The sequence below is a fragment of the Passer domesticus genome, chromosome 8, assembly GCF_036417665.1.
Source record: "Passer domesticus isolate bPasDom1 chromosome 8, bPasDom1.hap1, whole genome shotgun sequence".
In the NCBI taxonomy this organism is placed as follows: Eukaryota; Metazoa; Chordata; class Aves; order Passeriformes; family Passeridae; genus Passer; species Passer domesticus.
In genome coordinates this window covers 43,038,950-43,052,447 of record NC_087481.1, presented here as the reverse complement: position 1 = coordinate 43,052,447, position 13,498 = coordinate 43,038,950, and the positions used below count along the sequence as shown (strand labels likewise).

Sequence of the window (13,498 nt, the reverse complement as noted above, 5' to 3'; positions counted from 1 at the left end):
CAGCAATGACAGGGTTTAAGAAAGCTGAATGATGCCTGCTGGCATCGTGGGCAAAGCATCCTTGGCACGGGCCGGATGGCAGAGGACCCCCAGCCTCAGGGTGTCCCCTTGCTGTGGACTTTGTGACACAGGCCCCCAGCTCTCCTCACCGTGGTGGAGCAGTGGGAACCCCCTCCTTGGCTGGCTGCTCTGCTCAGGGTGCTTGCTTGGAGGGCCAAGCTGTCCCTGTGCCATGGGGTGCTCTGGAACGCGCTCCTGGGGCTGGCCTGGTGGCATTGGTGTCCTGGGCTCTGGGTGTGCTGCTGTGTCGGGTCTGCCTGCAGTGATTCAGCTTCAATTTCTAGAGCATGGAGCTCTCCTATCATTTGTAGCAGCCTCCCAGCATGGTGTTAGCCCTCAGTGTGGCTCAGAACTGGTGTCTGTGGAGGTCCTGCTCTCCTGAATGGAAACCAAGTATTGGTTTCTGGATAAAATCCCAGGCGTGCCATGGCCAGTGAGCTTCCAAACCAAGAAGAAATACAAAAGTGTGACTTTTTTTTCCTCCAAAAAAGAATAGCATTTACCATATCTTTAATTCCAAACAGTGCAGTAATTTCACAAGGAGTACTTACCAGTTTTCCAATTTTTTAATTGATCAGTGCCCTTACTTTGTCTTTGTGTGTATTTATAGCAGTGTAACACTAAACCAGATTTGCCTTTGTTTTTGTGATTTATGCATTTTTTTTCTTGAACAGGAAAACATTAATTATCAAATGTTGTGAGAACAATACAGTAACTGGAGGTTATTTTATATGAAAATATTGTTGATTGTTCCTCCTCTAGAAATCTCTCTTGGCAGCTCACTTCCTGCCAAATGAATCAGCAAAAGCTGCTCATGAAAGTTGTTAATATATAATACAATCACCCAGCACTGCACTTGCTCCTTATCTATAAAGTCCTTTTGTGATCAATGATTCACATCACCTTTTGATTACAGTCTCTGAGCACAAACAGTTTCTTAATATAAATTAATGGCCTTGGAATTTCTAAACAAACATTCCCTTTTGTTTAGCATCATTTCCTATTTTCATACCAAAACAGAGTCTTATTGTAATTGTTCAGTTTTCACTGGAAAAAGTGTTTGTGGCCTGGAATGTTCTCAAAAAACAAGCAGTTCCTTTCAAAGCTAATAGTGTTGATTTACGAGGTCTAACGTGCCATGTTAATTGAATATAGCTAGGAAATATTACAAAAAAGCAGTTAGTGTGGTGTGACACTTTAAACAATGATTCTTGTACTCATTTACTGGAAAAGAGATTTTTTCTCTTGAAGTATAGTATTATTTGGCAATGTTTTTTGCTTGGTTGGTTTTACTTTTTTTTTCATAGTAATAAGACCCAGCTATCTAAGCAGCAGATAGTCAAGGTACTTCCTTTAAATTTCCTGATTGCTGTTACCACTACTGAATAGGCATGGGCTCTTCAGCAAAATGAATACTGAAGATTTCCTCTGGCCAGATCTGACTAGAAGAACAATTAGATATGAACCATCACGCAGTGGTAACCTAATGCTAACTGTTCCCTCTTACAAACTTCAGGGAAGCATGAGTGGAGAATGTAGCAGAAGGATAAGCCTGACCCACACAGAACTGGTGCAAAAAACTATCTGATAATATTCCTTTCTAAGGCAGAATTATTTCACTTAAATCAATTAGGTGGAGATCTAACTAAACTGAAATAAGAACCTGAGAGACTGAAAATGCCTATGGAGATATTTGGTTTAATTAATTATTAGCTAAAGCAATTCAAGCCTATATTCAGACAAGGTTGTTTTTTTTCTTCCTGAAGTATTAAAAGAATAAAGGCCATGATAAAAATGATCAAACTTCTGAGTGGGTTGTTCATAGTAGTTTCAATTAGAGCATTTCAGATTGCAGTGAGAATAGACTCAGTGGGCACTGTGTCTGTCTCTCACTGTGGCTCAGCTGACAGCAACTCATCAAGCTGGGACCACTTGGCCATCACCAGTCAGATGTCTGTCATGCACGCATCCTAACATCAAAAGTTGTTTTAATTTCTGACTCATTCATACCCCAAACTAGAACAGGGGCTGTTTTTCTCCTGGGTTACATAAGGAATACAATCCCTGTGGCTATCTAAGAGTGGATGCTCTTGAACTTGTGGAGAAAAAACCCAACCCTCCTGTTCAAGGAAAGTAAATGTCCTCCAGAACAATATCTGTAAGACAGCTCCTCACTGCCTATAAAGAAGCAAAGCCCTCAGGCTCCCATGGCATGTCCTTGACTCAGGGTTTTCGTCAATGCCTGTTTTTTAAAAGCACTGGTAAGCAGAGAGAAAAAAATTTATACATCAGTGTTTTGTTCTGTAGAACGATAAAGATGCTGTTTTGTAGCATCATTCAAATGCTATGCTAAAAAAATATGGTTTGTATGTTGCAATGAAAATGAAATAGTACTTGTTCTTCAATGGCACCTAGCATTATATAAACACATGCAATGACAGAGACTCTCCTCTCCTTCCCACTGCAGTCAGACTGAAGTGCCTCTGTTCAACCAGTAGTTTCAATGCCTTTATTGACTCTTACAAAGATAACATCAGCACCAGCTGAGGATCTCTCCAGATATTTTTAGGCACTTGTTAAGATGTCAGTGAAATGTCAAAAGCAGTTAGTGATGCACTGCCCTCCTAATGGGAGAGATGTGTGCTGTTCTGACAATTTACTATAAAAAAAACCATGTGAAATAGAACATTGTTAATTCAGTATTTTGGTGAAGATTGTTATATACACTGTCCAATTCTTAAATCTAGTGTAATTAAAACAAAAAAACAATGTATTTACAATTTTGACTACTATTCAGAAAACATAATTCACTTAAATGCTTTGAAATAAAAAAAGGTAATGTCCCTGCTGATACCTAATGTACTGGCTGTATATTAGGCAAAAAGGTAAAAAGCAAAAAATGGCAATTCCATCATCTCCTCATCTGCTTGTTTTCCCCAAGAATAATTCGATAGGGTTGTTGCTACCATGTTTCATCTGAGAGGGAGAACAGGTCTGGCCATCAGAAAAACAGGCACAAGGGGAACGGGAGAAGTCAGTTCAGTTTCTGGGGAGAACGAGCTGGTTTGCAAGGGTCCAGTTTGGGGATGAGCCCAGGAAAGAAGGCAGTAGCAGAGCAGGAGATGCCAGAGAAATGACTAATGGCATTGTTGTCCTTGTGGAGGGATGTAAAGAGGAGATATCTGGGCAATGACCAATGAAGTAATTTGTTATGGATGGCATTGCATGTGAAAATTATCTATAGTAATTCCATTTGAGGGTGGACATTTTCCCCCTTCTCTCTTTTCCATGATTCATTCAAAATGGATTCCAATCCAACTGGGAAAGAAAATGAAACAGTCTCAAAGCTGCTAATCGTGCCCTGGCAATTGTAAAAAAAAGGAAGTAATCTACACTGGAATTGCATACCCAGTAAGGACCTTACTCTACAGTACATACACTTCTTGTAATGGTCATGTGGGTAAAATGTATTTTTAAAGTATCAGCATAGGCAGACAAGATTTAAACCAGCAGTTCTTGGCCCTCTGGTATCCCATTAGGGTTGGGGAAGAGTAGGAATTAGGGGAGGAAGGGGAGAAAGGACGTGGTGAAAGTGGTTTTTCTTTAGATAAGCCTCTGCATCCTGTTTCACAATATTGTTGATAATTTTCCTCAATTTCCCCTCTTGCTCTCTTCTGAGCTGTGAACTGTTTTTACACCTTCAGCAAGAAATAGGTGCTATGGATCATTTTTTCAAAGGAAAATCTCAGGTTGATTGGAAAGATGGCAACAGCTCTATATCTTACAAGGGCTGAGGTTTCTGCCTGTCCAGATAATTAAATACTTCCTTCACAGAAACAGTGTGAATTTAACCAGCACAGAAAATACCTTTTCATTTTCTGCCCAGGACTTTTGAAAGAAGCCTTCTCAGGCTTCTTGAACTAGTACAAGTATGATACCTCAGAAATGATAACGCCTACTGTCCTTTTCTGCATGGAGAGTACCATAAATCAAAAAAACCCCAAAAACGTAGCATTGTCTTTGGTGACAAACTATTTAGGTGCAGCCTCCAAGTATGTTATGTATAGTTGTGAAGCAAAGATACACTGTTCTGCCAGAAGCGGATGTCAAGTGCCTATACTGAATTTGATCCTTTGTCTTTTTACAAAAATACTTTATTTCCTTGAAGAAGGCAGTTCCCTAAAGCCTTTTGAGAGTGGCCCTGAGCTCAGCTGGAAACAGGAAAAGCTGCTGTGTGACTGAAAGATGTAGATGTTGGGCACACCTGATCAGCACTGGAATTATCGTGGGGAGGAGCAGATGACAGGCATGGGGAAGGGGAGCACAGGCTGGACAGACAGCACAGGGTAGAAGCAGGGTCATTGCAGCAGAAAGGGCTTTGGGCAGGTGTTAATGTACTCCTGCCCACGGATCTGGGGTCAGATACCGATCCACCACTGCACCCAGCATCAACCTCTGGATGTCATGGTCTTAGGTTCAGTGGGGGTTTAAACACTCTGGAGAGTTGAGCAGCCAGGCCTGGTGCAATTTGGTCTGATCCTGTCCAGGGAACCAAGGTACTTCAACACCCACTGCCACAACTGAAGAGACTAACATCTGCCTATTTCTTGGTCATTCACCTTTGTATTTGTTTGCTTCTTCTTACATTGTTTTGCTTTGTTATTAAACATATTTATTTCCAGGCAGCTGCAATACCAACAAGAACATTTGCACAACAGATTCAGAGTCCTGTTTATTTTGGTTAGCTGATTTCCTAAAGAAAGCTACTGTTTAAATTTTTGGGAGAGGAGGAAGAAATTTTATCTAAAGCTTCTGTAAGAATCTAACTAATTTATAATCACATAAATATATTCATAAAAGCAGTTTGTATAAATGCTTCCATTACTGCGTTCTACTTTTATTGCCAGCCACAGTGTGTGTTGGCTGGGTGTAGACGCCTGAGGCATCTCTGATTTACCTGCCCTGCCACTGCTCTTCCACAGTGGCAGCAGATGTACTTTCTTCTATCACACAAATAAGCTTAATCTTTTTATAAAATTTGCAGTTTACTTCCACACTGTCACCTCATCATTATTAAATTAATTCTGAATCCAGTGACTGTTAAGATTAGAAATTAGTAGTTTCAACATCCATCCTTTCATTTGCGTTTGTGTGACATCCAGTGGCTGAATGGGTCAATCACAGGCTCCCATTTCTGGTGAAAAGCGTCAGAATTACTCATGACTCCATATAGAACATGAAAGCAGGAAATGTATTGCATAATAATGCTAACAGAGCAATTGCTTAATTTTGTTTAAAAAATAAACCGGTGATTAAAGCAGCTTGTTCAAGGAAACACATTGCAAATTTGAACGTAGCCTTAACTCACTTCAGCCTTTAGTGCTCGTTCCCACTGCTACCGATGTGAACTCATCTCCTCCGTGTTCCCACTGGGCACAGAAAAGTGAATAAACTGTTTAGCCCCTGCTCCAAAATGAGTAATCTCTGTTTCCCTGCACTTAACTGTTGACTGCATCTTGAGTGTCTGGATTAATCAATTTTGTCAGGAGCAGTACTGAGATTAGGAGCCAAATTTTGATTAAACACCTAGAAATATTAAAAACCCCAAAATATATCAACTATCCAAATTATATTGAATTTGGCTTCTAAAGAATAGTTTAAACGTAAAGATCTAGAACTCCAGTCTCATGTTTGAAATAACTGCCTGAAATTAAAGTAATTCATGGCAATTGTGCAAAGTGTTTTCTTTGCCATCATGATGAAAATGATGTAACAGCAGCACTGCTCTCAACATTTGCTATCCATTTTTTTCCATGTAGGTAATAAATTAGTAACAGGTTGTCACAGAGCTTTTTCTGCAATTGGTTATTAGAAGTAGCAACTACTAATGCTGAAAAGGAAAATGATGAGAACATAAATCTTTCTCTGTTTTTCTAATATGCTTTAGGAGATCCATAAACCTTTTTCATAAATCCAGCTAAGTCCTTGTGTACAAGCTTTTTACATAGCAAAAGGAAAATATAAATTTTAAAAATAATAATTTTAATCTCATAAAATTTAACAGAGAAATTAAGCATTGATGTCTAGTGCCTGAAATTCCTTTAAAGTTATTTTTTCAAAATGACTAAATTTCAGGTTTAATATTTATTTCAAGGATATAAAAATATTATTTTGGCAGGAAATTTGTTGTTAAGACTAATATATATTAGACAAACACACACACAAAAGACTGTGCAGGCCTGGGTAGTGCATACGAGGCAAATGATACCAGCAGACAGGAAAAGAGCAGCTGTGCACCATTCTTGGACACAAAGTCCTCAGGAGTCACGAGGTTAGCACAGGATCTTTTTTTTTAATGCTTGGTTTTGCTGACTGCAGTCACTTAGTCAACTATAATAATCAGAATAAAAGTCCTCTCCTAAAGTTAGATTAGTTTTATGCTACTCTATGGCAAGGAAAAGCAAGTCAAATCTCCCAGAATTGTATCTAGAAGAAAATAAAGATCAGATATATGAAAATGCCCTTGCTGAGATCCAGTCCTTTGAGCTGCCTCTTGGAACCACCCTAAGGTATGCTTCTTTTTAATGGTATTATACTCTTCATGATGGATGTGTTCCTTCTATAGCTGCTCTTTCAGTCAGAAAAATGTATTAGAAACTTTTTTTTCCTGACCCTGAAGCCCACAAGAAAGTTGAGTTTAATTTCAATGTGACTGGCCCTCAGTGAAATACAAACCAAGGTCACCTACTCTGCCCTTTCTTTTCACCTGGACAAAGCAATCTGTTTCTGATGGTTGGCTGCAGATTTGTGAAAAAAAGAAAGTGCTCTTAAAAATGAAAACAAGGGGAAATGTTCTCTTTTGTGTAGCAGTGTTTTTAGTTTCAAGTAAACAGCTACATTTTAAAAGAATTTACTGCTTCTTATTCTTAAATTTTTAATAAATACAACTTTTGTTTTAATCACCAAAGACAGAACTACTTAAGGTTTAACTGTCGATATTTCTAAATGTCTGAAGATTTAAATTTTTTTTTAATTTGTAGCTTATGGAAACTGTTTAATGGTAAAAGTGCAACTGAAAAAATTCCTCAGCATATTTGTCCTTAAAAAAAGTAATATATATGATTGCAATGTAATTTGTCTAGGTATATTGTCAGTATTTGTAGAAGAGTTTTAAAAATAGCCTGCCTGGCACTGTAGGCATCAGGTTGCAGAAATGATCAGGCTAAAAAAAGAAAATTAAATTCACCCTGAAAAATGTGTCAGCCTATAACTTCAGTATTTTGGAGATGGGAAAAAAAGGAATGTGGGAAAATTGTTACTGTATTTGAGTGATTTCTTGAAGGAAATACTACAAGCAGTAGGATTTTTCCAATTTTTTTTTTATTATGCACTTTGTAAGCACTTGTCTACATTCAGAATAGTCCTTGTTGATTTAGTAGGTGAATCAACAATGAATATGATAAAGGCACAAGCACAGACAAGATGTGCACCGTCTTTGGTGCCATTTATTAACTCGTGTACAGGTGTAGTTGCACCAGGGCAGGACAGATGATGAGCTTGATAATAGTAGCTGGAAGGATGCCAAGTGCAATTGTAGACTTTGATGCATTCACATTTGTCAAATGCTGTCAGTTCCTTACTGGAAAAAGTAGCGACGCATCACCCTGAAGTTTTACATGCCTGGCCTATTTCTTTACAAGAACTTCCCACTTGTGTGCAGATAACTTTGCCCAGAAAGCAGGTGCATCCTGTCTCCTGAGCATGCAAAACCCAAGGATTAGTTAATCCCTGGCCACAGGCCACAAAGTGTAAAATGTAAGCAGAAAATAGGTTATTCCTCCTTCATTGACACACGAAGCTTTGCTGTACAAAGCACTAGGAAACATTATGTCAGTTTCTAGTGAAACACAGCAGGCCACTGCACATAAAGATGCACTTTTTTGTTTTGTCGTGGTTTTGTTCTATTTTTACCCAGACCCCCAAGTTTCTATCACGTAAAGAATGGAAGGAATGAAGACCGACATAACCTGAATGCACAGCCTCCGCCTCAGGGGTCGGTGCTTCCCTCCCTGCCGGGACGGGCGCGGTCGAATCGAAACAAACAAACGCAACAATAACAATAATAATAACAATAATAATAATAATAATAGTAGTAGTAGAAGACCACACCATGAACTAGCCGCAAGACCAAAGCAGAACTAGCCCAGTGGAAAAGGTCGCGTTGAGCCCTCTAAGCCGGTCCGTCCGGGCCAGGGGCCGCACTTTGCGCGTCCCTTGTTTGTCACAGTGCCCTGAGCGGGTGGCAGCGGCTGGCGCCGGGCAGACGCATCTGCCCGCTGTCTCTGCCGGCCACCAGCGGCCGGAGATGCCACGGGGACGGAGGGGCTTTGCCGGGCCCCCCGGCCTAGCCTGCCCCTGACTAGGGCAGCGGAGCACCGTCGAGCTAGTGCGAGCCCGAAGCGCGCGGCCCGGCGCGACCCGCGGCCCCTCACCTGCCCCTGCCCCTGTCCCAGCCTCCCCCGCCGCCCCGCGCACCGCCGAACCCTCCCCGCCGGCCCCCGCCCGGCTCCGCGGCCGCTCCTCCCCCGGCGCCTCCCGCAGCGGCGCGGGCGCCGGGTCCCTCCCATCCAAGATGGCGGAGAGTCTCCCCGAGCATGATCGGATCCTGCAGGAGATCGAGAGCACCGACACGGCCTGCGTGGGACCCACCCTGAGGTGCGGGGCGCTGGGGCCGTGGCGCCGCCAGCGGGTGAAGCTCCCAGGCGCTGCCCGCCCGCCGGCCCGGGAGCCGCGGCGCGGCCCGGCCGCGCTTTCTGACAGCTGCTCCCCAGGGACGGCGCGGGGCCGCCCGCAGCGCCGCGGGCGGGAGCGGCCGCGCCGGGTGCGGAGGGGACGCGCAGCCCCCGCTGCCGCTCCGTGCGGGCCCGCCCGCCGCCCCCCGTTCCGGGCGCTGCGGGGCCGAGGGCAGGAGCCGGCGCGGTGCGGGCAGGGAGCGGGGCTGTCAAGCCGTGCCGGCGCGCTGACAGGGAGCGGGGACCGAGTGGAGACGGCGGCCGTGGCCCGGCTGCGGGCTGGCCGCTCCCTGGTATTGTCTGCCGGGGAAGCGGCCGGGCACAGCCCGGCTCCGGCGGGGCTGGAGTGCGGCCTCGGGACTGGGCCCGGCGCGGGTGGCCGGGCTTGGGGCGCCCGCCGTAACCCAGGGCCGGGCTCTGCTGCCCGCACCTGGACACGAGTCAGCTCCCTGGGTGTGCCGGTACCGCCGGTGCTGTGCTGAGAACGGGGCCGAAACCGTACCGTGGGTGGGTGTTGCAGTGCTCCACTATGCAACCTCTCATGATGCGGTCTGAAACCTACTACCCTGGCCAGTTTCCTTGGAAATGTGACAGTGTTTAGAGCATTTCTGGTGTGCCATGACTGCAGTGGTTTGGTGTTCTGTCTTTTTCCTCCAATTCCACGTACTGCCAAATGGCTTAGCCTGCATTTTGGAAAAAAAAAAGGTTTTGCATAACCTTTCCTGTTGGAGGCAAATGTGGAAGTACCTTTCACTTAGAACTGGGAAGATAAGGGCAGGGCCTGTGGAGAGTGAATTGGGTTATAGAGGAAACACAGGGGAAAGAGGAGCTTCATCATGGAGCTTTGCTCATGCTTCTCCGATTAAAGATGTCTGAAAGAAGTAAAAAAAGCATAGGCACTAGCCAGACAGGGGAGAGAGAACTGTGAATTTGAATGTTATCTCTTTGAAAAGATACAGTGAGCCTGTGTGCAGAAAACTGGAAAAGGCAGTTTGTGTGGCAGTGTGCTGCAAAGCAATGAGCATGGTGCTGCTGGCTTTTCCTGCAGTGGGAATGGTGCCTGCTGGAGAGTGTGGACAGGGCTGGGAAAGGATGGACATGGGCTACATGGGTGACAACACAGTCCTGAGAACTGGTGGAAGAGAAGTTTCTGTTGCATGCCAAGTGGGTCATTTTACACATCATAGCAGTTGATTTTGAGGTTAGCGATGTGTTTCTACAGTGGATCCTCCACAGCTGTGTAGGAGGTCGCAGTCTGGGCATTTGTGTGAGGCTGTGCTAATCAATCCTCTGAGAGCCCCCATGGGGAGTGTGGTGGGCTCATCTAGACATCACACCGTGGCTGCTTGCTGGCTCAGGCTGGTCTTGGAGGTCATCTTGGAGCAAACTGTGCTCTGATCTCCCCTCATGTTCCTGAGGCACAGCTGCTGTTGGGGATACAGTGTGGGGATGCTGAAGTTGAGCATCACAAGGAGCCTCACCTGTGGGAGTCTGTGGGCTTAGGCTGATGGAAAGTAGCTGGGATGCTTTTAGACTTGAGTTGTCCCTGGAGGCAGTTTCACCATGTTTCACTTAACAAGCCCAGGCAGGTTGAAGCTGATGCCTGCAAAAAACCACAACAGAATATTAAATATAATTGCAGTTTCGCCACCATCTTCAGTATAGAGCTTGTATCAGAGTAACCTGTAGAAAGGACAAACAGAGTATTAGGCTACACTAATTAGCAGAAGAAGGCATCCATAGGTGTGGAGGGGGAAGGGACCACCATATGAATCTCTTATCCATATTAAGCATTTAAAATGTGCTGATGTCTTTATAAATACTAAAATTTAATTTCTTATTTTTTGCATGTTTCTGTCCTATCACTGATTTTCCAGTAATGGAATTTTGCCTTGCCGACTTTCAGGATTTTTAGGGAAAAAAGTGGATGTTGGTCTCATTTAACCCTAGTGTTCAATTACAAATAAAAAAAAATTAGGTGAAAGAGTGGTTACACCTGGCTGAGTGTTTTGAAAGAAGTCCAGCAAACACCACAGAAGTATGCTTCTACTCCCTAAGAACAGCAGTATTTAAAATCAAAACTTGAGCTGTCTGCTCAGCTGTCTGTTACAATTTGTGAATTGCTGTGTGAAACTGAAAAGTCTGAAATCCCACATCAAATTACAAGATCTATTTCAATGAAAGAAGCATAAATGTAAAATGGAGCATTATTTTCTGCATGAGATCTAGGTTTTACTTGCTAAACAATGTGAATCAAAGAAATCAGTTGAGTAATTCTACGTGCAGTTGCATAAGGCTACAACATGAAGTGATCCATTGATTTCCAGTCACAGAAGCTATTGAGGCCAGTTGTCTCATGTAATGACTGAGATTACATTAATTTCATTATGTGAAATGGAATATTTTTGTAATCTCTGGGTTGTAATGTTGGGAGAATATTTATAGCATTGCCACATCAAATAAAGCCAACCAACATACCTACTTAAATAGCAGAACAAAAGAAGGGACTTGAGGTGCATGGTTTGGATAAGCAGCATGAGGTAATATGAAATGCTGAAGATTGTAGGATATGCAAGATCTGACTTATCCTTAATTGTTAATATCAAGATGTTAATGTCTTCGTAGTGCATCCATGCTTCACAAAGGAAGTGTACGTTTTTCTATGTAGATTCCATGGAAACACATTTTTGCTGCTGTTTTTCTTCAGTGTTTTTCTTGCTGGTTGGGTATGGCTGTCCCTGCCAGGGTGCTGTTTCCTACCCTGCTACAAGAGTGGCAGTGCTTGTTTTTATGATATAAAAAATAATAGCATTTCTCGATATATAATGGTTTTGTGTGTAATTTACTGGTAAGGAACAACATACAAATTGATCCTGCAGGTGATTTTCTACTCTGAGATCTGCCTATAAAGAGGAATGTGAAATGCAGGTCCTTTATAGGAGGAATCAGCATACAGCTAGTGCAATTGGGTTTATTTACTTAGGAGAGTTAGCTCCTAAAGACTGCTCTGCATCTCAAGAGAGGAAGAGATTGTATTGGATTAAATTAATTTTCTTGTTAGATTTTAACTGGATGAATTTATTGATTTAAATTTGCTGCTATTTTACTTGCATCTCTAAATCCAGTAACACATGCTGAATCATTATAAATGAGACCTAAGCCAACATGCCTTTCATTAAATAGGCAGACTGTGTCTATAGCAAGCCAGGATTATTTTTTTTTCATCAGACTCTGTGAAGCTTTTATCAGCATCTTTTTGGCTTTAATGGCTAACAAAATGAGATTAATGACAAAACTTGTTAAAGGCTCATCACTCTCACCTTTTTATAGAACATGTTAATATCATATAATTCATGTTGAATACATACTTTTGAGCTTCTCTCAGGGAGTGCTATCTCATTTCTAATCTTTAGAAAGGAAGTGGAAGAAGACAAAGAGAAAGAAAGGCAATTGCCATAATCCTCTCAACAACAACAATAGAAAAATCAGAAACTTAACAAAAAACTTAAGGCCCTCACTGAACTCTGTGTTTTAACATTTCTTGAATAGTCAATTGGACATGCTGTGGTAGCTAGTAAGACAAATTCTTTTCAGAAGAAAATAATTGACCTTATTTGATGGTTAGTTTATGGTTGGTTGAAAAAGGTCAAAGTGAAACTCGACAGAGTAGAAGTTGTTCTGCTAGTGCCCTGTGTACTATAGATATGAGTTTCTTTGAGTCTGTAGTAGTGTGTAGTATTTCAAAGCTTTTTTTTCTTTAATAGATGAATTAACTCTTAAACTCTAGCTTGGCAAAATATTTCATAAGCATATGGTAGACTTTCTCTAAACACTTCGTCTTGTGAGCTTTGCATCACTAAGTCTGCAGAGTTCTGTGGTTTCCATACACAGCCTATCAGGGGAGTACCTCCATGCCCACAATCCCTTGACTGAAAAAAACCACAAAAGTAAAATTAAATGTAAAAACTGTGGGGGATTTGATAATGGAGTTCTGTTGCTAAGGTGAAGTTGATAAGGAGCTACTGTGTCTATTGATGTATCTGTCTGTAAGCACAATATACTCTGTAGCTTTAACTGACAATCACAAGCTTGGAAAGTGCTCCTCAAAAGTCAGTGTAAAAATGCTTTTAATTCAATTCTCTCTTCCTGAAATCTGTCATCACGAAGCTGTTGCCTGGTAGACATTAGAGCATCTTGTAGGTTGCTCTAAGTTGTGTTGGCCATGAACCATCTTTGAAGAGTTCTTAGAGAGCCTCCTGTGAAGACATTTCGCTGTCCTGTTGTCTCTGGCTGAAGAAATCACACCCACAAGTACTGTTCAGTTGATGCATTCTGTGTGGTGCTGCAGTATGCTGCAGTCACCTTCCACTGATCTAGAACTGCATTGAGCTGGTAAAAGCAGCCCTGAGCTGAGACTGCAAAGCAAAATCATTTCTGTATAGCGCTGTATTTTCTCATTTAGGTTAAGCAGAGTTTGGAGGTTGGACATCATAAATGAGTTTGGCTGAAGTGTCAAAACAAATTGATAGCTGTTCATTCTGAACTTCTGTCCTTGTGTTGCAGAAAAGCCAAAACTAAAAGCTACACTTTAGTAAGGTATCATTAGAAAAATAAGCAAGACTATTTTGTCCTTTACTGATCAAAGT

At 42.4% G+C, this 13,498-nt stretch overlaps 1 protein-coding gene across 8 annotated transcripts in view; it reads left to right on the top strand.

Moving 5' to 3' along the window:
• The first annotated feature begins 6,479 nt into the window (after positions 1 to 6,479).
• EXOC6 (exocyst complex component 6) overlaps positions 6,480 to 13,498 on the top strand; it is an 87,218-nt gene continuing 80,199 nt past the window's right edge. For 3 of the 8 annotated variants that reach the window (XM_064430888.1, XM_064430887.1, XM_064430886.1), the window contains exon 1: positions 6,480 to 6,629. In XM_064430888.1, coding sequence (XP_064286958.1) covers positions 6,508 to 6,629 — 122 coding nt within the window. In that variant the 5' untranslated portion in view covers positions 6,480 to 6,507. Of the gene's footprint in view, positions 6,630 to 8,625; positions 8,776 to 13,498 lie in introns of those variants that run through there. The other 5 variants (XM_064430890.1, XM_064430892.1, XM_064430893.1 and 2 more) reach the window with 2 other exon arrangements.